The sequence below is a fragment of the Gallus gallus genome, chromosome 20, assembly GCF_016699485.2.
Source record: "Gallus gallus isolate bGalGal1 chromosome 20, bGalGal1.mat.broiler.GRCg7b, whole genome shotgun sequence".
Lineage (NCBI taxonomy): Eukaryota > Metazoa > Chordata > Aves > Galliformes > Phasianidae > Gallus > Gallus gallus.
This window is the reverse complement of record NC_052551.1, coordinates 1,387,239-1,415,120: the sequence shown is the minus strand read 5'-3', so window position 1 is coordinate 1,415,120 and position 27,882 is coordinate 1,387,239. Positions and strand designations below refer to the sequence as shown.

The following is a 27,882-nucleotide window of genomic DNA, read 5'->3' as shown; positions in this document are numbered from 1 at the left end:
GGTACCCGCGGCGGCGCGGCCCGGGGGCGGGTCCCGGCTCTCCGTGCCCGCTCCGCCCGGTGCCGCCGGGCTCTCCGCCTCGCGGCCGCGGCCCCTAACGGGAGGCCCGGCTCCTTCCTCCCGCCCGGCCCGAGCCCCGACAAGATGGAGGCCGCCCGCCCGCCCCGCCGGGAGCGGGTGCGTTCTGGCTGCCGGCAGCGGCCCGGAAAGGGCCGAGGGAAGCGCTGCCCTCAGAGCCGGGGCACGCCTCTCCCCGAGGCCTCGCGTTCGCTATTCAGAAAACAACGGCGGCTTTCGGTCGCTGCGCGGAGCGCCGGGGGATCCCTCCTCCCTGCCCCGCACCGCAGCTCTGCCCGAGGAACGGCCACAGTTCTCAGAACGGACCCAACTTGGGAGATAAGCCCTGAAGCGCTGAAATAAGGGACTGGGCAGCTTGAAAGTTCTAAGAAGTGCTTTAACATTTATTTCCTAGAGAAGCTACTTCACTACTCCTAGGAAAACGAGGAGAGTTGTCTAGTCCTTCTGGCATCCGACTCTCCGCGTGGCTTTCTCGTACTTGCTGGGTGTAAATATCAGTAATCTCCATGAAGAGATGAACTTCTACTGAGCAGTGTTCAGCCCCTCCGTGCCCCACTCAGAGCTCCCATCCCGCAGTCTCCCTGGGCGGATGTCACCCACGTCACCTAATGCACTGCAGATGCTGTCACGATGGCAGCAGGACAAAAACAGCGCACAGAAAGAATTAGCGGAGCTTTAGACAAAGAGGATCACGGTTCAGCTTTCTAAGGTCAGCATCATCTGCTCTAACCCACCATCCTCACAGAGGCTCGCCTGAACACTGAACAGCTGCTCAAACGACCAGTTAAAGCCCCTGGCTTCCACTGTAGCTGCACCCAACCCCAGGTAAGATTCACAAAAACAATGTCATCATTACCATTAAGTACCGTATTTTTTCCTAAAATTGCAACCATCACAAGTATGAGTTTTTCCATTATCTACATGGATCATTCCACCGTACCACCTCATTGAGCCAGCAGCGCCACATCTGTGCAGCCTGTGGGTCTACAAACAACTCTACACATGTGCACACAAAACAAAGACCAGCTCAGCCAGCCTTGACTCTCAGGCCAACATTTCTCCCTATTTTCTCTGCTGCAACAGATTTCTGTAGCAACAGGAGATGCCTCCCTGTCCTGGTACAGTGTAAGAGATCAGGAAATAAGTTTAAAACCTCAAAGAAATGTCTCCCACTATACTTCCAGCATTGGCAAACAGCAGCTGTACCTTTCTCGCAGGAAACATTACTATAGGTCTCAATTTGCACATGGAATGAGTCCCTACTTGTTCACATTACAGAGACTAATAAGGAAAGCTGAAAGTTTGCAGTAGAAACTGTTAATCCACACAGTGAAGCCAAAGGTAAAGTGAAGCAACAGACCTCAAGCCAGATCACCTCTCACATGCTACCTCTTCTCCAGATCAGTGGCAATGAAACCATGAAGTCACTCTTTCAAGGACTTGTCTTTCAATAGCTAACTCACAGAAGCCAGTCTCATGCTACTGTTCAAGATGTGGTAATGGCATTAAGGTTTCCCTTGCAACACAACACAGATGGACTGTTTCTAAAGGAAACTACAGACCACAAAGGACACTTTTTTGTTAGGTCTTCCTGTTCTGTTTGGAGATTGCAGGGCACCGGGTAATGCACCTTATGGGAAGGCTGAATCCTTAACAGTGAGATAAAACATTCGTGCTTCCTCTGAAAACATCACTTTAAACCTCAGCCAGCATTTGTTTATGTGTTGCTGCCTACAGATATCCTTCAGAAGCTCACACTAGGCCTTCTCACTTCACAGCTTTTCAAATACACTGTATGGTGTTCTTCAGTTTCAATCCATTCCTTTAATAAGTACAACAGAAAAATCAGGATCATGAATGAGTCTACATATCTCAGGAAGAAGAGCAAGGAGAAGATGGTTGCTTCAGAGATTCCACTTCAGTCAAGCCTGGAGATCTGGTTGGCCTCTATGTAGGTGAACACTTTCAAACCCATTTATCCTGCTCACTGAGTGCAAATCTCAAGATCTGCCTGCATTCAAAAAGCTTTTTACAAAAAAAAAAAAAAATCAGAACCTTAACATATTCATTCCCAAACACACACACACACACACACACACACACAATAGTAAATGGGAAAAAAAAAAAAAAAAAAAGTGGAACTCCTTAGGGTTTAGGAATACCAGCCCCCAACTTCAGCTGCTGGTTTCTTTTAAATGGGGTTTAATGGTAACTGGAGGATCAAATATTCTTTTTCCTCCTAAAACAGACTTTTTTTTTTTAATTTACTCCCATTCCATTTGTAATTATCTCTCTTCATAAAACAAACTGAATTCCTTATGTGAAACACATCTGTTGATTTTAATCTCCACCTCTCTTCCATAAAGGCTCTGTTCATCCCTGAGCAGTGAGCCATCCTGACATCTGTGAAGATGCTGACAGTCAACACCTGTGCTTAACCCCATGTCTCGTACAGCCTCCCATCCTTTAAGGATAAGAAAGTCTGCAATACTTTCTCTTAAGTTTCTATGCCCTGAACTTCTGCACAACCCTATGTTACCTTCATATGTCACCACCTTCTGTGACAACTATCCAGTTGGCATTTACCAGCTTACTTCCAAGGAGTAAGTACTGCCCTGTCAATATGGTTTTAAAAAACATGGACTAAGGAGAACTGCTTTATCTCTTAGCAATGCAGCGTAACAGATAACAATGCAGCGTAACAGATAAATGACATAAATAGATTCCAGTCATCACTAGGCTCAGGCAATTTGAGACAGATCTGATCCCAGGCTAATTAGCATAATTAAACTGAAAGAACTTAGGGTTTGTTTTTGTGTTATTAATAGCCTTGCTTTTTTCCCTTTATGTGCGCTCAAAGAACAGTACACAATCCCATTTACCTTGCAGATTTCAAGTCAACATTGCAAAAACAATTTTGTGTTGCTTCACTGAGTTTTCATAGTGCACAGTTATGTTTATATATCCACCTATACACACGTATATTTAGCTTTTACAGTTCCATTAGTTCACCTTTACTGCGACAAACACTGTTTACATTTGTTGCAACACCCAAAATTCTGTTTTTCAACAGTTAGAGAAATACTGAAATTCATTGATTTCTTCTTTTCCCCTCACAACATCCCTAGGTGACCGATATTGATGTCTATTATTTGAAACTGTTTACAGTAGACAAAGTACATTTCCAAAATGAAAACAGCAGCAAAAGCAAAATGCTTTCCATACAGGTATGAAAAACACATTCAACTTAGAAAGCATTTATTAGAGAATGATCCTTAACAGCTTGCAACAACCATTTACTAAAGTCCCTCTGACTTACTTGCCACCAGCAGATTAAGATAGAGCATGCTCTGGGAGTCACAAAATTATTGTAGCTGCAGAAATTCAGTTTGCCAAATAGAAATAAATCCCCAACAGATATATTGAACTTCTATTTAGAATACATAAAACAGAGCTAGTAAGTGCACCACAGCTAAGCAGGTTCAGAATAAAGGCAATATAAGCAAGCCACAAGGTCAGCGCAGCTGTTAGAAGTAGTCTGTACAATCACAACGGATGTTATGCTACCCCACCAAGATCCACAGTTTGTATTGACAATAGCTGCACACATCTGAACCAGTGCTCTCACAGCTCAGGGATCTCAGTGGTCAGAGGCACTGCCTGTGAAGTTTCATCTTGAGCTGATTTCTGCACATTCTGAAGGAAGAGCTTCCAGCACTCAGCTTTAGGTCTGTCAGGCAGGCTTTGGCCTTTACTAAGGATTGCACATAATGTAACTTCACATTTTGAGGAAAAATAAATCAGTTGTGTTATTCTTATGAACTTGAGAACAGGATACAACGCACAGAAGTCTATGTAAGATCCCACATGTACTCCAGTGACACTCCAGACAAATCTTTCACTGCTCAACCAGAAGTCATTCCAGTTATTCAAGTATGATGTGGATGGGCTCTGGACTCAAAGAAACATGCTTTAAGAACAACTCAGACAACCAAACAGAAGTCCAGCTTAAAAATGCCAAAACGATTTTAAGTCTTGCTGTGCACACCACCTCTTTACTGCAAAGATGATCACGTATTCCAAGAGCCATTTAGTACACGTGGAAATATGCTTCCATTTCATAGTTCCTACACTGAATTGAAGCACATCAATAAATAAGTTGGAAGATTTCAGCATGGTAATAAACATTGGAACTGAGACAAAAAAAAAATCCTACTATATAGTAAAATCACATAGTAAATGCATGTCACACATGCAGAAGGATAATCCCTTATCTGCTACTTTTTCTATGTCTTTCAGAACTTCCAACACTCTGCATATTACTGCAGAATAATCAAATTTTACACAGTAAGAAGCATTCTCCAATATAAACAAAATCAGTTCCATAGATAAGTAACATACAAGTCTCTTGCCTAATTACTATTCTAGTGATTCTGCTTGCTTACCAAAGAGTAAGAAGAAATCAAACATAAAACAAGAAACCAATGCCCACCTATGTTTGAAGAAAGCCTCAGAAAAAGAGCGCTGTCCAAATTCACTGCCTTAGAGGGTCTCACATTTCCCCAAAACGTCACACTGGTGTTGGAAGCATAAACTCCCCTGTACTTATCCTCCTGCAATAGGAGCGCTGTCATCTGGGAGAGCCAGACGTGGCATCTTCTGGAGAGAAATGTCAGTATTAACACAGAATCCAGACAGTCTTGGGTCAGCTTGGTTTTAACTACTACACGTAAGAAATAATATATAGGTCTCTCCGACAGTAATGTCTCCTACTTATTTCCATGGAAACTACAGATACAAAGAACACAATAATGCTGTTTGATACAACAAATTGTCAGCTACAGAACACTATTTCTGAACGTAGCCACCACCATTAGCTATGCATTTTCGCCAGCAATGAATGAGAGCCTGCATGCCATCCTCATAAAAATCTGCATGGCTGCCTGGAACACAGCTGGTCTTTCAGCAGTGGCAACAGCAATGTGAAACACCACCCACTGCCTCACTATACTCACATCCACTGTTTGGTCTCCATAAACTTTCAGCAAGCACTGACAAACATCAATGAGTGCAATATTTTCTACATGAAAGAGTTCGATTCCTTTGTTCCATGCGCACTCCCACGTCAGACACTGTTCTGTCAGACTGCCCCTCTCCTGCCATCTGTCATACAGCAACAGAATGGAATGGAATATCGGTGGGAAGGTTCAACCTCTACTGCCATCCCACCAACATACGCCTCTGACGTTGTGAGCCATCACCATAAAATAGGAGGCATTACTTTCAGTGCAGACCTCATATAAGCAAGAATTCAGGATAAGAAACCTGCAGTTTATTATCAGTTAATATCATTAATAAATTCTCATCAGCTACATCCTTCTGTACACAACACATTACGTCAGTGTACACCAAAGATAACACATCTATTTAAGATCTCAGTTATAACTTATGTCTGAAGTACCAATACACATGCTTAGGAACAGCTACATTCAATGACATTATTTGGTACTGGACTGGCTGTAGCTTCTGCTTTCCATCCTGCTCACAAACACAACACAAATGCCATCAATCCTACCAGCACTACGTACCAGCAACAGCATCTTCCATCATTTAGACCCTGTGCTTCCCTGCAGCTCAATACACCCAGCATTTGTAACAAATTCCCAGTTAATCAATCTGACATTTCCCAACCTAATGCAGCCTCCTTGTTAGCTGCTTGGTTAAATCCCATGTTACACAGATATCACCTTAACTTCTTCAAAAAATTTCTGTTTTCCAACACAAGCAGCGTTTCTCAGGTTACTAGTTCACCTTTCAGAAGGCAGCCTGTAACATTTTGGGTTTCTGTATTGTGAAGCAAACACTGGTGCAGAGCTAGGGTCAGCTCTACTTTCTAAACATATTAAAATAAGAAACCTAATCCCATCTTACTTTCCTGAGCCCTTTGAGGCCCTAGCAGAAACCATAAAGCTAGATCTGTATCAGTAGGAGCAATAAAACACATCTTCATTTAGAAATGAGATGAAGAGACTCCCATGAGTAAGATCACAGCCCTGGACGATTACCAGCGAATCCAGCCCATCTGCAGCACATCGCTTCTCCCAGGGGGCCCAGAGCACAGCACAGACCTCTATGGAGAACATAACTGATGACCATTTTCCACCATTTCATTACCCAGAGGGCTGGGGATGTGACAGGTAGGACTAGTGCTAGAAACCTCTGCAGGCAGGTAATAGATCCCTGTTCTTTATACTGTGTTTCAAGTTATCTGTCATCATATATTTTGATGGATCAATCTCAAATTTGTTAATAAGCTATTATTACAAATTTGATGCAAAACCCCAACCAAAAGCTATTCATTGAACAAAATCCTAAGAACAGGTTTTGAGCCAAGGTGCTCTGGTCACTTGATGCTATCCTGATGGGTTACCCAACAGCTGAAGGCCTGGAAGAGCACCCAGAAAGACTGGCACACAGCAGAAAGCTGATGGATTTCATAGAACCATAGTACCAACGGTTTCCCCTCCTCTTTTGGAAGGGACCCACACCAAATCACTGAGTCCAACACATAGCTCTGCACAGCAGCACCCCAGCACAAACCCTACGGCTCAGAGCGGTGTCCCGGCGCTCCCTGAGCTCCGGCAGCTCGGGGCTGTGCCCGCTGCCCTGGCAGCCTGCGCCATGCCCAGCGCCCTCTGGGGCACGGCCTTTCCCTGACCCCCACCGGACCCTCCCCTGGCACAGCTCCATACCGTTCCCTCGGGCCCCATCGCTGTCAAAGAGCAGAGCTCAGTGCTGCCCTCCGCTCCCTGTGAGGAGCTGCAGCCACCATGAGGGTTGCCCTCAGCCTGCTCTGCTCCAGGCCCAGCAAACCCAGCGACCTCAGCCACTCCTCACACATCTTGCTTTCTAGGTCATCCTCCATCCGCTGCCACCACGTTCAGGCTGTGCTGGCACAGAGGTGATCCAGCAATGACCAGAGGAGGGCAGGTGGGCAGCTGGGCACACAGCAAAGCCTTTCTGAGCTCTGAATTTGAATCCAAGCCACAGAAGATCATGCTTATTGATTACTATGTGACTGCAGCACTACTGAATATACATGGAAGTTATGTCCTACTTCTACTTACTGAGTTGGCTCCAAGGGAATCCTGAAGCTTCAGAATCACCACCAGAATTTGGTTTTTTGTATCTACTGACCCATATGCTGTAGTGGTGTTGCGGCAAACTGACCCCTGAGACATGCCCAGGAATAAACTGAAAATGCACAGCTCCCATTGGTGGTAATACAAATAGCAAGCTTAGGACACTTTAAAAAGGTCCATTTTTAACCTCTGTCATAACCAACAAGCTCAGAATAAAGGCCTTTGTCCTCACTTGTAAATTCTTGTAAATTGTTCTCCCTACTTCTGATGAGATAAACAAACTTATCGACTCTGATTCAAACACCAGCTTGAACCCCATAGCAATGGGGTTACTTATTACAAACTAACACCTCAAAGTAAAGCCCACTACAAAGGCAAAAGCTACTTTTCCAAGATCTCCACTTGACAGAAATAACATTTCAAGCTTTCATAACACTTAATAGCAGAATATAAAAAAAACCTTTCCTTTAAGAACTAAGCTACAGCAAATTAAGGCTTTCAAGTCAATCACTGACTTGGCTTAAGGTAGGAGAATAACTGCAACACTTGAATTGCTCAATGACTTCTCCCACCAAGTAAGATTCTTTCAATACTTTCCTTAAACCCTTATTGTTGCTTTTTTATTTGTTTTTGTTTTGCCCGTGAGTCGCAAAAATGACTGAAATGATAACACACTTACCAGCTCAGCCACACTGACCTTTGTAATAATCCAACACACCACTGTACATCACAGAGCATCTTTTGCCCTTCTCAAGTAAGGTTTCACACTTCCCATTACAGTTCTTAGCTATTCCCATGTCAGGCACAAATACACAGAGATTTTGCCCTATGTCCCAATCTACCAATTAAGTTGGTTATGGCTCAGTCCTCCACTTTTGAGTCTGAACTCCTCAAGCAGAAATGGAAGACACCACCATATTCCTCCTCTATGCTTCATACACCACAACCCGGGCTGCAAGTACTGCAGCAAACCCCTTCTTAACCACACCCAATAATTCTGAGGGCACCTCTTGGTGCCACTTCGTTTCCTCTAACATCTTGCACCCTTCCCGAAAGTCACATCTAAAACATCCCATTCTTCTTATAGAGCCTTCATGATTTTACCCACTCTCCTGAAAGTAGCTGTGTTACACAGGTGACTTAATGGCATAAGTCACTGATGTACATCTGTTTAGAATAGTACACGCTGTAGAAACAGCTTGGCACCAAAATAAAACTTTAAATAAAGAAACAAGCCAGCAGTACATTTTACCAAAAAGCTTTGTTGCTTTACCAATTGGATTCACATAACTTAAGAATTTTAGTGAAAACCGTAGCCACCACTTGGTTAGTGAAAAGCAAACCATGCTTCTTGCTTTTACTGGACTCAAGATTTATGACCAGAAAAACTGAGATATACCAGAGGAACTGGTATATTTCAAACTGGATAGTTTATTCTGGGTTGCCCTGGAATCATTACTACACAGTGACAAGTCTTGACTTGATAATGAGTAAGGACACAAAGCAGAAGGACTTATCAAGTTGTCTCTTTATGGACTTTAGTCTTAAATCTAGCCCCTATCGAAATATGATCTATAAACAGATCCTCTACTACTATCCTACAAGGCTCATAAGAAAAATGATTTCTAACATTTATTCATTGCCAGTTTAGATTTTCTTACACCAATGCTGTTTTTCATCATTTTCTTTCTCCATTTGAGTAGGTCCTTTTCAAGAAAAAGATTCACAACCCCAGCACCTTTTTGTCACTTGACTATTACCATCTGCAGAACTTAAATCTTCATTTCTCCATCCTAATTTATTGCAGAGTAATTATGCTTCAGAAAAGAAAAACATCCAAAGAGCCTGATATCAAAGAACTAAGGAAAGGATTTGGTAAAAGGAATTCAAGTATTCTTCTTTTGCCCATTCAGACAAATGGCAGAAGGCTGAGTGAAGAGAAGTACCAGGAAAGCACAAGGCATTTACCTTCCATCCCTTTTCTGTCCTCCAGATCCAACGCCTCCTGTCAGCCTACCTTCCTGAAAGCACGAAGTCACCCATTACAGCTGCAAATACAAGTTGCTCCACTTATCTCAGCACTACTGATTCAAAACAAACATACATTCTCCCATCACTGAGAAGACAGATTCCACAACTGCAATCAGAACTTCAGGTGCTTCTCCTATCTGCTCTCTATATATACAGCACTGATTTTCAGCTTCTTCCCTAAAAACCTGTTGTCTTTGAATTTGCTACAAAAGGGGTTCCTACATCCTTCAGAAAACATTCATACCCTGCAAGCTAAGATCCTAAGAACCACTTAATACCCATACGTATGGGAACTGTTGAATCACAGCCTGAACCTCTGATTGACCACCTGAGGAAAGCGCTGAGTCAGCTGCGGGGACACAGGTGAACGCAATCTCACCTGAGTGACCGGAAGCCAGGAGCCAGGCTGCACCCCACAGAGACCCCATTTAAGGGCTGACTCCCAAGGAGGAAGGATCTCTATCTGGAGATCACTCACCTTGGAGCCCTTCTATGAGCCCAGAATACAGGTAAGATCTTTATTTTCATTACTCCTTTGTAACACAATAATCTCTCTGGTCCTATACCTGTTTGCCATACACCATACTAGTAAGCCTTAGATTCTCTCATGCACATCTTTATTTTCTCAAAGTCTAAGAAATAACTAAAATAATGCTTTTAGTACACATGACCAAACAAAGGGAGTGGGAAGGATTTTCAGTAACATAACTATTATGTGGTGATAATAATAAAGTAAATTTACCAGCTGTAAAAACATTAATTGAATTACATTCTCCTTGTAGCTAACATAGAGTTACCACCATTAGGTGGGACCTGGAAAACAAGTCACAAATTGCAGCTCCTCTGGGCACCAGAGGTAGAATAGCAGAATGCTCAAGTCAGGCAAGAGGTCAGGACAAAACATCAGAAGGCTCACCAAGTTAACTTTGTTTACAGATTCTCTGTCAGCGTAGCTTTTATGTGTACCTAATGCAGTAACAGAAGGATTTGAAGAAGGATTCCAAAGTGATAAAACTGCATCTGTTTTCTTTTTATACATTCAAGTGACCTTGGACCATGCACTACTCTTTAAAAGCATTCAAAACAACAAGTTCTTGCCACCTTTCCAAGACTAAACAAGGGAGAATGGAATGTTACAGACTTCTACCACCTCATCGTGGGATGCCCAGAACTTGGTTATGGGTATCACTCTCGCCTTTCACCTTCCAGTGTGCAATAACAATTATATGACACTATGGTCATATTCAGCCAGGCTGCTGCACAAAGCCAGCTCATATGTCACAGAGATGCATTATGTGCGGACTACTATTAGGATTTTTATTACATGATTGTTTAAGTTTTATTGGTTTTGTTTAAACCAAAGTATTTCTGGTATCAGAAAACTTAATCATTGCTGTCTTAAACTTGCCATTGTTTTTTTAAAAATGCACAAAAAAGACAAATTTTAACACAAGAAGCTTAACACTAAAGCACAAGCTGTTGAGTAGATCAGAAACTTGACACATTCTTCCTCCTGCTGCCAGGATAATTAGTGTAGTTAAATACTACCTTATTCAAAGTAGCAGTATGACATCTTCCTTGCACTGCAAGGAAGAAATGCTATTTGGATTAGCAGCTAAACAAAAATATGGTGTCAGTTACCCAGAATTCTGGATTAGAGTCCAGATGAAAAACATCCTCAGTGCAGTACACTGTTATGGTGGTATGTACTTTCTCAGATACACTTATCTTTTCACCTTAAGGTGCCACGGAATGATACAGTTTGCCCAAAACTCTTTTGTGTTCACACAGGCAGTATGGCAGAAATAAAGAACATACAGTCATCTTTGAATATCTTTAAGCAGAACTGACCATCAAAAATAATTCTGATTGAAAACATAAAATGTAAGAGTTTGGGAAGTACTCAGGTTTAACTGTGCCTGATTTTACTTCCATTAGCTCTTTGCTTTCGCAGCTGGTTGCATTTAGCTTTCCTCAAGAACACAGGGTTTATACATACTGTCCTCTTATTAGAGACATTTGGCTAACAATGAAACAGCATAAGAAACCAGCATTTAATTTTGAGTTGAGCTTCCTGTTCAAACAAGTAAGGAATTTGCACATTCCACATCCATTGTCCTGTCAAAACAAGCAGCCACACTTTGGTTATACTGCTGAAAACAATAGTTTTTAAAAAAGCTGACTTCATGGAGCACATTCTGGCAGATGTCATCACAGCAAGAAGGTCACAGAGGCTTGAAATCTTACTGAGCAATAGCAGCCCTGTGAGTTTTATCAGAAGACGACATGCCAAATTAAGTACAAGAAATTTCTGAAGTACATTAGGTTCTGAATATATTGCTGTTTTCTCCTCTCAAAATCCACCTTTATTTCCAAGCAGCTAGAAAGCATTTCTAAGCTTTCTATTGTCATACTGGGCAATGCCATATCCATGTAATTGCATATGCTGAGAAATGATTGAAGTGATACTCACTGTTTGGACCTATGAAACAGCTAGCTGGTAGCTCTACCTAATTTCAGATGGTCAGAAATAAGAGTGGTATTATTCTCTGGATTCTTTATGATACTGTAACTACAGTAAGAAGATTTCAAAAGGTCACTACCCCTCAAAAAGCAGCAACATGTCCAAAAAGTCAAAATAAGCCAACCAAGGGGATTCCAGGCAGGATCAGACCCCATCTCCCCTGTGCAAACCTGCCAAGTCCTAATTTTCCATCTTGAAATTTACAGGGAAGTTGTACTCCCCCATCCACATCTGGGAAAGGTAAAGAAAATGCAGCTTTGACTCTAATGAAGCAGTAACAAAACTTAGGTCAGAATTTGCCTGCTTGCTTCTCTCCTAAGTTGCCATGCTATGTACACACATAAAAACAGAAGAGTGACAACAAAGGAAGCTTGAAAGCAGTGAGTGCCCATGGGTGAAGAGTCACATCTAAACCATCCATCACCTGCAAAGCACCACCTGTGTTTGGGCTGGAGCTATGGAAAACAAACACTTTCAGCACTACTTGTTTTTTCCATTTGATATTTATACCCACAAGTGCAAAGCTTCCAAGTCAGGACAGTGGCAAGTGCTCCAAGCACAAACAACACCCAAACACACTCCACGTAGGAACAAAACTCTGAGAAAATTACAGTCATCTATATAGAAAACAATCTGGAGCATACCTACCTGATCATAAGAGTTAGCGAAAGAGCAGGGAGCTCAGTACACAAGCCTTAGTCAAATACATACCACCAATTGATTTTCTTTCTGTGGGAAAGCCAAATCTTTCACCAACAATCACGTTCTCACCGCTGAAAACCGATATGAAAAGCTCCCTTGAGGTTACTCTTCCTTCAGAAGCATTTATCAGACAGTTTTGCTTCCTCTTCCCCGGGGAGGAAGAGCCATTTAACCATACACAAACTATTGCGGTTTTCCCAAAGCCATGCAAGCCATACACCCACAGAACAGACGGCAGCATCAGCAAACCTGCAATGGGGCAAAGACAAGCATTTTTCCAGCAACGCTGCTTCCAGGCCCAAGGCACTGTTTCCGAAAAACCTCTCACAAAAACAGAATTTAAGGTGACTATTTCCTATTTTCCCAGTCCAGTTTCAGAACTGATTCCTTCCAACAATTATCTTACCAAAGTTAGAAGCTGACCTCTTGTTTGCACTGGTCTTTGTACAAAACAGGAACCGCAATCCTCTGGTTAAGGGTCTAACCCATGTATCTGAATAATCATCCAGAAACACCTGCTCTCAATGAGTGGTCTGTAGTCCAAACAGTGGCTTTAAGTGGTTCAGAACATCAAGTTGTTCCCTTTTTGTAGACTGGAAGGCCAACATGGTTCAGAGGCGCACAGATCTCAACAAGGAGTGAGGCCCAGCAGCACTCACTGCTGCACTTGGCTTTGGAACACCACATAAATAGGCTGAGGTAGATCACTGATGTTGTGACTTACAGTTAGCACACCACACGTGTCTGTGTAACCAGGAAGAAATATATATTCTCTAGGGTCTGCAGTCTTCATGGCACCAACACAGCCTCAGAGAAAAACTGTTTCACGCAGGCAACAAGTCTGTTAAGGACAGCCTAACCAGTTTAGCAGAACTGACCAGCAGGGACATCTTTTAGAAAGCAGACCCTCAGCGCCAACTGAAGCACACCTAGCCTTTGTTTTTGCATCCATCTTCCTTTCTGCTCACAACAAATTTAGAGCAGACATTCAAGGAGAATATTTAACACTATGAAATGAACATTTATTTTAGAAAGTACCTTCTCCTTCTCTTAAAACCTGCAGAGCCTCAAACATCTAAGAAGCCTACATTGAAAATGTGGCAATAACATTAACACCAGTTCTTTGTTGACAAAGCTTTGCCAGTGGTATTACAGAAGTCAGCTCTGTTTAAAAAATACGATCATAACATCTGTGTAACTGCTTGAAAACTTGGTAAGCTCAATGCTACACTGTCATCTGGCTGTTAAAATTCTTACATGTAGTTCACAAGTTAATTGCTGATTAATTTATAATAGTTATACTCTTTCTTGTAAAAAAGATTATCTCTGTTACATGTACATATTTTTTGACATGGTATGCATGTAACACTATATCACTTCTACAAGCAGTGCTTAGATACTAACACTTAAAGGACTGCTAAGAATGCCAGCTTAGCCACTTAGATAACACAGGCTAAGTACCTTCTTTTGTTAACATGAAGGTGCAACAGCAGGTTCAGTGACTGCACGTTCCAACCAGGCTGAAGATGTCAGCTCCTGGCACTCCAGGCATCAAAGCCACAACAGCTGTGGATTTAAGTAGTGCCAATCAGCTGATTTTTTCTACTGCTATCCCCACTAGCAAACGGCCTGGAAGTGCATGAGAGTGCAGTTACATACTTTGCACAGTGGAGACAGGACCTCAGAGGTCCAACCCTTTGTTTAAGACTGTTTCTTTTGCGGATGTTTACATATATGAAACATTTCATCACATCAAGTTCCATGATCTTTTAAAAGCAGAGTATCCTCCACAGTTTAACACCGTGTTCAGTTTAAGGCTGCTTCTACCATGATAGTGAGCTGTTACAGCAAACTTCTGATATTTGCAAGAGACACTCAATAGCCCACTTTTCTCTATTTGTGTTTTAAAAGCTCAGTTGTAACTGTTTGGGCAGCAGTTATATCGTTCATGCTACATATTGAAATCATACACATGCTAGGACATCCTACTTCTCCCAAAGAGCCTACAAAAGTCCTAATTTACACTAAAAAATAGAAGAGCACCAGCTACTTGGGAAATGAAGAGCCTGCTCCTCGCCCCAACTCCTTCATTTCGGCATTCCATCCACGTCCGCGTTCCCAACACCAATCGATTTTTGTATTCACTTACTTTGTGGTTTGTTTTTTAAGACAAGTATTTAAACATCTTCAGACCATACAGAAAATCAAGAATCAGAAAATGATTTCCAAAATAAATCTGCTCTTTCAGAAAGCCCAAAGGAAAAAGCACACAACAAGCATGCGTCACAGAATATGCCGTGTCTAACGCAAACACCAATAACCCTGTATCCATTACCAAGAGGATCAAGAGACATGAAATCAAAAGAAAGTAACACCAAACTGTGCATCTAATTCCAGACACCTGTAGTTTAATTACATTTCACAACAAGGCAAGCATTGCTGTGAGTCATTTAAACTTGAAAAGCAGTTATCACCAGTTTCCGCAAATCAAGACACACTAAAATATCTGAAAGCAGTTCTGTGAACAAGTAAGCCAAGTTTTCCTTTTCGGTCATTTTATTCTAATGTGAAACATGAAGAAACAAGAACCCAAATAAATCCAATATAGTATGAAACTTTAATAAAAGTTGTTTAAAAAACAAAGAGCAAAATTTTAAAAATAAACTGAAAAGCTTGACTCCTAATCACACATCTTATCTTTCTGACATCAGCAGAGTACTTTCAGACTTTCAAGGAGAAAAAAAAAACAAAAACAAAGATCCGCTATTGAAACATTACTCCCAAAGACTGTTGAAACGCATAACATGAAGCTTCAGAGACAGACAGCTTTATTAACAGGAGGCTTAATTTTAAACAGTATATACAAATCACATGACTTTTCCAAAGTTGGGACCACCTAGCAACCTGTCAAAACAAAATTATGCTAATGAATTACAGAAGCATCTGTGTAATGCAACCGCCTCTTTATTGAAGTACACCTTTATACAATCCTTCCACACATTCCTGTACTGGGGAATCCTCTCAGGATGCAGCGCCGCACAGGTTTCCAAAGCTCTCCTACACACCACGGGAATAAAACTGTTGCCACTTGCACCTCTCAATTTTGCCTGACCATACACTTCAGTGTTCCATGATAGGCAACACCAAAAGGCACTGTTTTTCCTTGTCCAAAAATTAAAACAAAGCAAAACAAAAAAAACAGTTTAAAGATTGCTATGTTTAAGTACAATGATTTGCAGGGAAGAGTGGGATTTTTCAGGCAATGTCCCAATCTGAAAAATTTATCGTCAGCCAAGCAAGGATGAACCAAAAATTTCTATACTTGTTACTCGTGTTATTATTTCCTTTCCAATTTTCCATGAAACGGTTTTACTGTACAGCAAAGAAAATGGCAACTCTTTACAGACTTGGAACACAACAACAGCACAAGTTTATTGCAAAAATATATAGTAAACCCAGTATTTTCAAGTTTTGGAGAAAAATAAATTTTTATCTCTCAATTCACCCATAGCAGTAATTCATGACAGAGTTGCTGAAGATAAAAGCTTCTTTCATATATAAACTAATTTAAAACTTTAGCTGGACTCCAATCTTCAACTAATAATCACCGCTTTGGTTCTCTTAGCAGAGACTCTATGTAAGGAGTTCAAGAGACATGAGAATACAACATCAATATCCAACTAGTGTCAAAGATCCTATCCCAAGTGATTCATGTAATCCTAACAAATCAAGCTACTTAAACAATAATGAGAATTTTCAAGTTGTTACTTCTACTGCAAATGTTTTAAACGTACTATAAAACTCATATAATGTTTGAGGTTAGCTATACTCGTGGCAAAAGTCTTATTCTGCACAGTTATAATTGCAATATATAAATAACTAAAGGTTATTCCACAAAGAACAGCTTGAATTTTACAGAACGATTCTGCTCATACTCATAGGAATTAGTTTGGTAGACACATCAGCAATGGGCATAATTCAACTGTTCATACAGTGAGAATCTTGGAAAAAATAAAAAATACATACACAAAACAATTAATCTGTGTACACTCAGAATTCGTTCAGTTGCAGAGTAAAATCAGGACTTTAAACAAAGCTTTGACCTGTAAACAAAGCAAATTCAGCCAGCTTTTAACCAAATCTAGAATAGCTACCTATTTTACAATGGCTTGCAAGAGCACTCACTGAAGAGCTTCACTGACTTCATCTATTTCCCTTATCCAAAACTACAAAAAACCAGCCAAGGTTCCTTGATAAGCACTGTGTCCAGCATAGCTCACCAAACGTCTATGATGAAAAATAACCTGCCTACCTTCTCCACACACTTGTACGGGAAAATCCACTGCGCATGTATCCTTGCAGTGTTTCTTCTGTCACGGCTAACACAGTGCTCTGTCTTATCAAAACAAGTCTGGTTTACAATTTAAACAATCCACAGGTTCTATCCTGGAAATACTATAAAAACCAATCCGGATGCATTTATCACAGCACTATGAATACCTATTCTACAACTACTCCATATTAACAGCTACCCTAAAACAAGCTTTACTTTTCTTGAGCCTATAGGCCTGTCATTTAAATCAACGACTGCTGCCATCGCTTCATCACGAGACTCAAATGCAACCATCGCTTCTCCCGTGGGCATGCCTTTTTCATTGTATTTTAAGCACACTGAACCAGGGATCACTTGGTAACCATAAAAGAAATCCAAAATTTCATCCACCGAAACAGTGAAGGGCATATTTTGCACTTTAATGACGGTTGGTCCTGGCTTCCCAGACCCCGTTCCAAAACCCGGGGGTCCGCTAATATGTATATTTCCTGGTCCGGGTCCAAAGGCGGGAGGCCCACCTAAATGCCCAAGACTACCAGCAATTCCTGGAGGACCACCAGCAAATCCGGGGGGTCCACTCAAATTGCCAGGACCGTTACCAAAACTCTGAGGGCCCCCTCCAAAACCCGATGGTCCACTCAAATTAGCAGGACCACCTGCAAAACCTGGGACCTCAATACCCGCACCGGGCAAACCAGCACTTGCAACCGCAGGTATTCCTGGTCTAGCATCAGGAAAGCCACCTATTCCAGGTGGTGGCAGAGGCGGACCAAACGTGCCAGACCCACTAAAGTTACCAGGGAAATTGAATGGAGGACCATTGTTTGCATCTTTAGGATTTCCTCCCAAGAAGGCATGCTCATCCCCAGCAGGGGGCTGCGCTCCCGGCACAGCTGCATTTCCTTGTATTGGTATTTTCAGGATCTTCTTCCCTTGAGACGGTGGGTTTCTCTCAATATCTCTCATTTCTTCTACAGTAATCAAACGTAAAACAACATCTCTTCCATTCAGCTTTTTACGGTGCAAACGCTCTGCTTTACGAGCATCATCTTCAGCTTTGAACTGAACCAGTGCTTGTCCTAAACCTTGCCCGTTATTATCAACAAGAATCTGTACAGAGTTTTCTTCTACTGCCAGTCCCTCTAAAAACTGAAGAATTTCCATTTTTGTTATATTGTATGGAATATTAGATATATGTGCACACAACTTTGGCGAGCCTGACTCCGCCTCAGCATTCATGATGATTTCTCTCTGGTCATAGTTGAAATTCTGCAGCCTTTTACGAATCAGATCTATCTTTTCTAACATTGCTTTTTTAGTAATTGGATGAACTTGAATAAAACGATTCCCTATGTACTGCTTATGATGACACAAAGCTGCTTTGTAATCAGCTTCATTCCTGAACTCCACAAAACCCTCTCCAATTGCCTTCCCATTAGGTCCATAAGCTATATAGATGCTGTCTTCAACTATATCCAGCTTTTTAAAAAAATCTATCACATGCTTGTTCTCTGATTCAAAGGGAAGACCTTTTAAATAAACACAGAAACCCTGTTCATGGGGAGACCGTGACCGTGACCTTTTCTGTCCGCTGGGAGATTTGGACCTAGAATGAGGCTGTGGAGGAGGAGGGTGTGGTTGCCCAGAGGGGCCCATAGTTTGCTTGAACGTTATGTGGCCTCCTGCAGCCACCCACTGTCTCTCTGTTGCGGGACTAACTTCAACATATCGCTGAATCATCAGCATTCTGTTTCGTTTCAGTGCTTCAAATGTATCTTGAGGAGAAAAAAATTTAACTAGTCCATTTCCATTATTTCGACCTACATGATCCTTCAGCATATGGATCGCATCCACACGGAGCCCAAGGAAAAATTCTTTCACATCAGATTCTGTCGCAGAAAAGGGCATTCCATGAATGCTGACATACAAATCATCTGGATTGATTGGAATTGGTTTGACACTACTTTGAGAATTCATCTGGATAGGATTTACAGGATTCATGGGACCAATAAACAATGGATTCAAACCGCTGTTCATATTCACTGCTGCTCCAGACCCATTCATTCCAGTGGGTAAAGGTGCTACAGGCGGAGGATTCAAAGGAGGCATTCCTGATATGGGAGGTATAGGTGTCATTGGAGGTACTGGGGGCACAGGAGGTATCGGTGGAACCGGAGGAACAGGAGGCAGTGTGGGTACGGGAGGAGGAACAGGAATTGGAGGAATAGAAGGCATTGGTGGTAAAGACGGCATAGCTGGAATAGGAGGGATCGGTGGAGGAGGTACTGTGTTCATCGGGGACGCTGTACTAGGTACAGTTGAGCTAAACGTGGGGCTACCAAAAGTACTCCCAAGATTTGGAGGTGCAGTCCCCATACTGGCAGTAGAAAACGTGGATATGTTTTTATTGCTCTCATGCACAGTAGTAGAAGCTGTTACTACGCTAGGAGAAGGATTATTAAAGTTAGGTACAGTAGTAGGCAAGTTAACCCTTCCACTCATCCCAGAACTAGGAGGTGGTCCCGACCTGCTAGCATTTGCTGGCGGCATATCTAGATTAGCAGTTTCAAAACGTCTACGGCTGAGCTCTATCATGTTTTGCATTTCAGTTTTACTGCTCAGTAACAGTGTTACTTTTGACCCTTTAATTGTACCACCTGTGCGCATCATACCAAGCCTTGCATCTTCATCAGTGGCAAAAACGATGAAAGCCTCACCCAGTTCACCCCCTACAATATGCACGCCCCCATCAGGAATGGTCAATCCAGAGAAGAAGTGGCGAATGTCCATGGTCCCCGCCACAATCGGGAGACCTTGCAAGCGGATGACCACAGCCATGCTGCGCTGAAACAACACACACCTGCAGATGAGAAAAGGCAACGGCTATGTCAGACTACTGTTTATGGCACCATGCAATTACCTACAGACACCATCTACTATATTTGTTTACATACTCCTAACATCTTGTAAAAATTAAGCATGTTCATATTCCACGTTCCTTGTTCATGTTTGTTCACTTCCCACAGATTGAAGTTTTAAGCATTAACCAACATAATTTGTGTACATTTTGCACTAGAAATTCCAAAATATCTTACACCAAGACCCACAAGCATCAGTGCAAAAAGTAAACATTATAACCAAAGGGAAAAACACACCTGGGGAACAGCAAAAATCAAAAGTATCATATCCATATCTGAATATTTAAATGGAACATAAGCAAGATTTATTTACCCAAGCAAACAAAGTCAAGTTAGCACACTGATACAACGTAACTGATAGGGCATTCACTGTACCTGGCAAAGTGACTGACAAAATTTCTGCACTACTATGGGCAATAAACGGTTCTCTTTTCCATTTAGGGAGGAATTTTATCTCCTGACAGGTGATGAGGGCTGAGAATATACAGCTAGTTACAAACAGAAACTCATTATGGACATCAGTGTGAATCACACATCCTGATGAGGGCCATCCAGATTCCTCTCCTACCAAAAGCAGGAGGTCTAGTTAACAGTAAAACTAGCAGCTATAAGCTGGAACAAGACATTTTGTGACTTCACAGAGCACGCCTAAGGTAGCTTAACATGTATGCACCTCCTAGCTGGACAGTTGGCCTTTAAGCCTTCCAGAACGAAGGAGTAACTTTTTAATAGTTGTAGACATGCTGTCTAATATTACGCTTTCAGTCTCTGGCACAGGTAAATTACTTCCAGCTCTCCAGCTGAGGTTAGTGGAAGCTTAAGATCAATCCTGAGGTCACATCAAAAGTTCAAGATAAGAAGAAAATGAGGTAATTCTCACTTATTCTCGACATGCCTTCTCTCAAGTCTCTAAAAGTATCATAACAATACCAACACATTAATTCACAAGTTCAGAAGGCAGGCTCTTACTTACTCTAAACAATCGGCAGCAGTACCTCGTTTCCATTTGAACCGCTTCACCTCTTCCTGACCTCACAGAGCACAGGCCAGTCCAGTAACTGTATGGGAGAGCTCTAAGGCTCCCATTAGTCACGTATAAGTGGTGTTAAAATACTCGTCAGGCCTTTGAAATCGAGAATGAACCAGACGACACAATGCAACACCAGGAGGCAGAGCACCACCAAAGAGACCATCTTTTGGCAACATACCAAAGCTATGACCAACTGACAGCTAGCGCCCAGCATTAGTATTTAAGTACAGCATCCCAGCATTACAGTCAAATTTCAGCCAGCTATGTTTGCCTGCCTAAATCTTCCAGCAAGCTTAGCATAGAAGCACCTGAAATGCATCCTGAACTACTAGATAAAGCCAGTATCCAACAATTTAATGTGGCATAAGGCTGAATTCAGTACTTAATGAAAATAAGACTTAATTATTCTACACGGAATAAACAATTCTTTTGTTTGCATGACAGGACTTCAGGTTACTCAAACGGAGTAATGGACTTAAATACATAGTTTTGTTGCCCATCAAGCAGAGATAACCTCTCCCACACACTAACGACCTTGCGCAACACACAGTATTACAGGGCAGGAGCCAGGCAAGGAGGTCTCCTGTCCCTCAAGCAAACAGCAGAGAAGCCCCCAGCACAGCATCAGCTCTGCAGTTGTACCCACTGCAAACGAGCACCTGACTCCTCACTGGACCAACCTGAGCAAGAGAATTCAGCTTCCACAATCAGTATGAAAACGTGACAAATCAGCCTCTACAGACCACCAGGAAACCCACTACTTCATCAGGTGCAGCAACAGAAGAATACGCACTCAGCCTCAAGGATTCATTTTTGAAAACCAACTTTCCCTACTTGCTGCAAGGTAACTAACAAACATACGTGGCATCCATCTCTTCTAGGCATGCTTACATTTAACTCAATAACAACATTCGCTGCTCAGTCATTTTCCAACAGCAACAAGAAAGCGGTCCATGTGAAAAATAAACAGAACAAAGCAGGAACTACCTATGCTAAGTACACATCCAAGAAAGCACACGACACCTTCTGCACTGTTAAAACTGCAGTATTTTTCAATGATTCTGCAGCTTCCAATCTGTCCAACAGCCATCTCTGAAGCTTAAGTTAAAATAAAAATTCTGCTTACTTGAAGGAAGCCACATTAGCTGCAATTGCAAAACGTTCATTTACCTCATTACGCTACAGGATCGCTTTCTAATTAGATGACCCACAGGCAACCAAGGCGTATAAAAGTATCCCTCATTTTGCATCTACACTTCGAAAACTAAGATAATAATAACACTAACAGTAAAACTTGTATGTTCTGTATCACCTGTTACACAAAGAAATCAATTTCTGCAGCTTTTTATGCATCATTACTCAGACATTTCAAGTTTCTTCTGTTTAGTGGAAGATTACTTTCTCAGGGTCACTTCCTTACAACAACCTGATGTGGCTGTGAGTTAAACATCAGCAAGCTTTCTTCTCAGATGTGCTGCTGCAGAAGGAACACAGTCAGAGCTGACAGCCCACAGGCAGACACATTTCCTGACGGCTCTGGGAATCCAGCCCAGAAGACAAATAAACAGATAAGGCTACAAGAACTCTTGAAGACTTCAAGCATTCAAACATTCATAGAGCTTCTGGGATAACACAAATGTCTCAACCTCACATTATATTCAAAACTTCATTAGAAGTGATAAAAAGTATCAAAGTTTTATTACTAAGCATGCTATTTAGGTTCACTACATAGTTATTGCCAGAACACAAATAGCTGCTTAGGAATAGACGTGCCAAAAAAACTAGTTGTAATGACCTCAGCCTAACTAATTCCACGTGATACAAAACAACTGCTCAAAATTAAGAAAAACCTAACAGTGGCATGACATAAACAAAAACTTTACGGACCAAGTCAAATATTTTTGGCAAAAAGTACTTCATGAACTCAAAACATAATTTCTGCCAAATTTATCAGGATTTCAGTGTTTTAAAAGAAGGATTAATTTTGCTTCTGGGATTTAAAGAAAAAATCATAAGGCAGTAACAAAAGGGCCAAATTCCACATTTATAAGTCAGATTTATTTCAAGGTGCACTTAAGAGACAATAAGCGACTTGTGCCAACTTTCACACTAACCGTAACAGCACAGCCTGCTCACGTAAAGCCACGTACTGCTCGCTTCCTAAAGAGCGACATTGGTACAGGGGCAGCATCAGCCAGAAGGGATTCTGCCCACTGGCAGGTGCTGCGCTGGGCTGTCAGAGCTGCTCCTCCTCAGCTGTTTCATGCACAAGTGCTCTTTCACTGTTACTCACATACCTGAGATTTTCTTGCAGAGACTGGATCCCAAAGTTTTGCTAGGCACAAGCCATCCCCAACAACAACGTGAGGTCAGAAGGGCAAAGTAAAAGCCTCCCTACATTAACCCAAGTCATTTGATGAATCTTGACAGACAGCATTTTCAACATGCTCTTAAAACGCTGATGTTAGACTAGAGAAGAGTGCACAAGGTGGCGGTGTTACTTCCGTCTATGTGCTGGTCAGTAAAACAAGCAGGAGAGCTGCGCCACAAGCACGAACTGACACAACACCACAAGAGTAGCATTTCAAGATACACGGTTCTTTTCAAATCAAGGCAGGTTTAGAAAATTCAATTTGGTCCCCAGGAAGCATTAATGCACAATACCTGTATGGCACACGCATAATGTATCTAGCAGTTCTTGAATGAAAAACTGGAATAACATTCTAGCTGTAAGAAGATTTTAAAGTATCCACACTGAGACTGTTCAGCAATATATACAACTGTAGGCTACAGGGTTTTCTTTGTTGTAAATTGTAATTTACTTTTTTATGCTAAAGCTAACCTGTTAGATTAGGTAGGGTTTGAATTAGGTCAGAAATTACTGTCTCATACTTTTAAATGCTACAAAACTTAATCAGAGCCAGTAACTATAAACTTCCATACTCCAATAGCTGGAGGCAGGCAGACCTGCAGCCTGCAGAGAACTAGCTACATTTTCAAACAGAGCAAAATAACTGGGAGAGTGTTACAGACTGCCCCATGCTGATGAAATAACAAAACTTGAGTCTGACAGAAAACTCTATTCTGTAAGTACACCACTGCCAGAAGGACCACCACCAGTGGGAGTCAAAAGAAGAAGACCACCTATGGATAATCTGACCCAAATGTTTTGATATCAAGTCAGGGATTCCAGAAGCTTCAATTATTTATTAAGATATACTCAATATGCATAAAAAGAAGTCTTCAATTCGAAGTCTCTTACCTGCAAAGACAGATGTTTTTTTCTTAACAAGTAGCAGAAGCCAAGCCAATCCTGTGGGCAACCAATTAAAACCAACTTTTAGACTGCAATAAAGAATAAATGGAGGCAAAAATCAATGCAGGCAACACAACAGCAGTAACAGTCCACAAAGAACTGTATATACAGAAAGTTCAAACCTGCAACCACCACAAGGAACTGTGACATACAACAGACAAGAGTAAGAGTGCAATTTCTAATACCTTCTCCCTGTATTTCAATAATTGCACTGCAATTCCCATATAGTTTGGGACGCGAATATGCCTTTGGCAAAGAATGTAGCAAGAACCACAAAGCATTCAAAGAATCTTTCAAGTTTCCCCGTTTCCAACAGGTGAGCAGATCACTCAAAAGCAAAGATTAGAAATCAAATACTTGACAATTCTGAATTTTCACAAACCCTCACTCCATCAACAACACCAGCGGTCCTTTCTCCAACTGTGCATTTTCTTATTCCAACAAAGCAACATACGTCGCATCCCAAAGTCTCCCTGCAGGCCCTCCCCTGGAGCCAGGCCGAATGATGAAAACAGGCACCGCTCAGAGCCACGTCCAGCCAGCACCTGTACAGAGCACTGTACGACCTCTCTGCTGATGTACGGCACTTTCATTCATAATCTGCTGTTTCATAATCCATACCCTGACCAAATGCCCAGGTTTTTCATCCTTTAAAGTACAAAATGTCTTCCTGGGATTACAACTCCATAAAAAAATAAATAAATAAAAGAGAGAAAGCTCAGCATTTTACAAGGCAACATATACATTTGGTATTTAAAAGAAGGGATGGAAAATCCTCTTTCAATGCTTCACATACAATCTCATACTGAAGATTTCCTTCCCTGGAACGTTACCCAGAAATGAACTACTCCAAGAACAAACACCTGTCTGCTCCTCAGACAACCCAAACATGCAGTTTGCTGTTATGAGCATCATTATCAAAATGAAATTACAAACAATTACAACTAAACCATCCACAAACACCCTAACAGAAGGAATCAAGATGAGCAGATATATGCACAGATCTTCAAGGACATTTAGAAGCAGGCTTACAAATAAGAGATACAACTATACTTTTCAGATATTTATTAAAAACACATATAAAAAATTAAGACTGGTTTCATATAACAACTTAAAGAAAAATCAGGCAATCCTACAGTAAAGGGATTCAATTATATTCTTTCATTTCTTGCAGTTTCAATCAGTAGTTTACAAGGCAGGTAAGAACATAACCACCTGAAAACCAGTTTCATGCAAGACCACATCTGCTTCCTGGAACAGATAAATCTTTCGTGCGCAAGGAATGTTCTCCAAAACAATCATTTCAGATACTTCCACTATAGCAATCACAGAGCTGCAGATGCCCCTTTCCACAACAAGCTGAAGATCCACAGTGGAGTAAGCAAACGTGCTACGAGGGCAGACACGGCGTACACCAAACCAAGCAGCGTACCTCAGAAAAGGTGCAAAGCTCCGTTCTGTGTTTAAACCTTCCACAAAACATCACTTCTGTTCACAACTCTGAATTCTGTCAGAGAGCACCCATTGCTCTCATAACGATGTCCTTCCCAGCCAACCTCGCGTGCAGGAGCATAGCAGGAAGGCAAACACTGACCAGAGGACAGGTGCCCCCCACAACACCAACACCGTACCTCTGCGCACCTCTGGGGCTCCACAACACCTCGCAGGCTACACGCCAACAGCCACTGCCATCCACTGCCACAGCACGCCCGATGCGGGGCCCTCGCAGGAGTCCACCAGGAGCCAACAGCCGGTTGTCCTGCCTAGCCCCGGCACAGCGAGGCGGGTAAGAAAGTCACTAAGAAGAATGGGTAACGTCAGGAACGGCTGGTGAAACAAGAGCCGAGAGATTTTTCCAAGGAAAGTTCAGAGAGACTGCAGGCGGGGGGGTCCACTGCAATACCTGCCGTCACAGGGCTGATTTTTACTAATGACAAACGGCCTTAAGCGACTGCGCGGACCTTCCCTGGCACTTACGGGGTGGGGGGGAAACCTCGAGGTGCGGTGTCGGCACCGCCGGCAGCAGAGCCTTCCTTCCCAGCAACGCGGGGAGCGTTGGCCCCGCTCCGCCCCCCGAGGCCGCGGAACCCCGCCGGGCCCGGCCCGCGCCGCCACCTCAGCCGCCCGCGCCGCCGCCCCACCGGGCGCGCACCTCCCGCGGCTCCGCGCCCACAACCGCGAGGTGCCAGGGCCGGGCCGGACCGGGCCGGGCCCGCGGAGCTCCCCCAGCTGCTCGCACGGCTCCGCGGGACGCGGCGAAAGGCGGTGGGCGGGGGCGCGGCCCGGCCCCCCCAGCCTCTGCGCGGCCACAGAGAGCGACGCCCGCTCCGTGCTCCCCTTTGTGCGCGGGGCCGCGTGCAGCCGCGCCCGCCCGGCCTCCCTCCCCTCACCTCGCCGCGGGCCCGCAACGCGGAGCGGGCGGGCGGTCGGCGCGGGCCCGGCCCGCCCGGACGCCGCCGCGCTCTTACCGAGGGATCTGTACGGGAAAAAGGGTTAAGAACGGCGCTACACCGCCCCCGGGCCCCGCTCCGCGCCGAGCCCAGCGCCACCGACCGCGCAGCGCCACAAAATGGCCGCCTCGCTGCGGCGCCGCCACCCGCCGCCAGGGAGGGGCGGGGCTGAGGGCCCGGCGGAAGGAGGAGGGCGGGGCTCCGCCGCGCGCGCAGCGCCCCCCTACGGCCGTCTCTCCCTGCCCGGGGTGGGGCTGCGCGCAGTGGTGGATGGCGCATGCGCAGCGCGGTTCGCGCCTCGCGTCAGGGGGTGTGTGTGTGAGGTGGGGTTGTGCCGCGCCGGTACCACAGCGGGGTTTGATGTCCAGTTAGGGGCTCAACAGAGCACCGTCAGACCTGTATCGCACGATACGTATCGTTGCCTCTCGTACAATAGTATACATCGATGATATGTTGAGTTTTCTGGAAATTAACGGTGGTACAAGTGAGCGGAAGGGTTACTGCTGAGTAACCAGAGGCATCAGATTGGCAACGAACGTAGAGCCCTGAGGCAACAAGCTGCTGCTTCTTCACTTAGAAGGTGGCAGAATTAGAGCTGTGCCACACTACCCCGAGTCAGTGCCCTTTTTGTTGTAAGTCCCCTTTGCTGCATTCACCCTTCGCTCAGTTAAACGTTCTTGCTCTGCACACAACCAGAGCTCACCCTGATGGGAGCACAGCGAGGCACCTCCGCCAGCACTGTGCCTCCATGGAACAGACTGTGCCAGCTCTCACTTCCAATAGAAAACACAACCAGCACAGTCTGCTGCACAGAGCACACAGTCATACAGCAAACTTTTTATCCAGCAAAGCCAGGATTGTGACAGCTCGGCTGCTGCTCAGCACCAACCAGCAGTGCTGGCAGGCGCTGGGATGTTCGCAGAGCCCCTTCTTACTCTTCCTCACCACTCTCAACCCCTTCCAATAAACAGCCCCCACCTGCTCATCTCCTTGGTAACCCTGGCTTTACTGCTTTTAGACTTTATTTCTGATAAGGTTGCTCTGAAAATGTATCCCTTCTGTCAAGTGAACCCCTCCCTTTTGTCTCCTTAGCCAAGAGGGCCAAGTTGGGCCCTCTGTGCACCACACGCAGCTCCCTGTTTGCACCCTGTAGCACCCTGGTATCTTGTCATTCATTTGTTCTTATCACAAGTGGCACCCAACAAAGTCAGCACATGCATGCACTCCAGGCACAGCCAATGGAAGCTCCCAGGGGCATTCAGCACTGGCATCCAGCAGCAGGCTTGATGTGCCTGGCAGAGCCCTGCTTGCCCAGCACCCAACAGGGGCAGCAGGAGCACAGGGCTCAGGCACAGCAC

General features: G+C 43.5%; 2 protein-coding genes and 2 long non-coding RNA genes across 4 annotated transcripts in view; 2 read left to right on the top strand and 2 right to left on the bottom strand.

Moving 5' to 3' along the window:
- Positions 1-26,678, bottom strand: part of CPNE1 (copine 1) — a 42,459-nt gene extending 15,781 nt beyond the window's left edge. Inside the window, exon 1 of the mRNA NM_001171738.3 lies at positions 26,543-26,678. The gene's annotated coding sequence lies outside the window, so the exon portion shown is untranslated. The remainder of the gene's footprint in view (positions 1-26,542) is intronic.
- Positions 44-15,275, top strand: LOC121107324. Its single transcript, XR_005841229.2, has 2 exons — positions 44-903; positions 9,214-15,275. It is a non-coding gene; the product is annotated as an uncharacterized LOC121107324 (long non-coding RNA).
- RBM12 (RNA binding motif protein 12) lies at positions 15,020-26,654 on the bottom strand. The gene is made up of 3 exons (NM_206986.3): positions 26,543-26,654; positions 24,021-24,103; positions 15,020-19,670 (listed from the first exon to the last, which is right to left on the bottom strand). Exon 3 carries the CDS (start codon positions 19,646-19,648, stop codon positions 17,006-17,008), a length of 2,643 nt encoding a protein of 880 aa, NP_996869.2. The 5' UTR covers positions 19,649-19,670; positions 24,021-24,103; positions 26,543-26,654; the 3' UTR covers positions 15,020-17,005.
- LOC121107323 lies at positions 20,326-25,649 on the top strand. Its single transcript, XR_005841228.2, has 2 exons — positions 20,326-20,597; positions 21,203-25,649. It is a non-coding gene; the product is annotated as an uncharacterized LOC121107323 (long non-coding RNA).
- Positions 26,679-27,882: the final 1,204 nt, after the last annotated feature.

Excerpts from the sequence above, each read along its gene's own strand:
- RBM12 (NM_206986.3), bottom strand. The coding sequence starts at position 19,648 with ATGGCTGTGGTCATCCGCTTGCAAGGTCTCCCGATTGTGGCGGGGACC.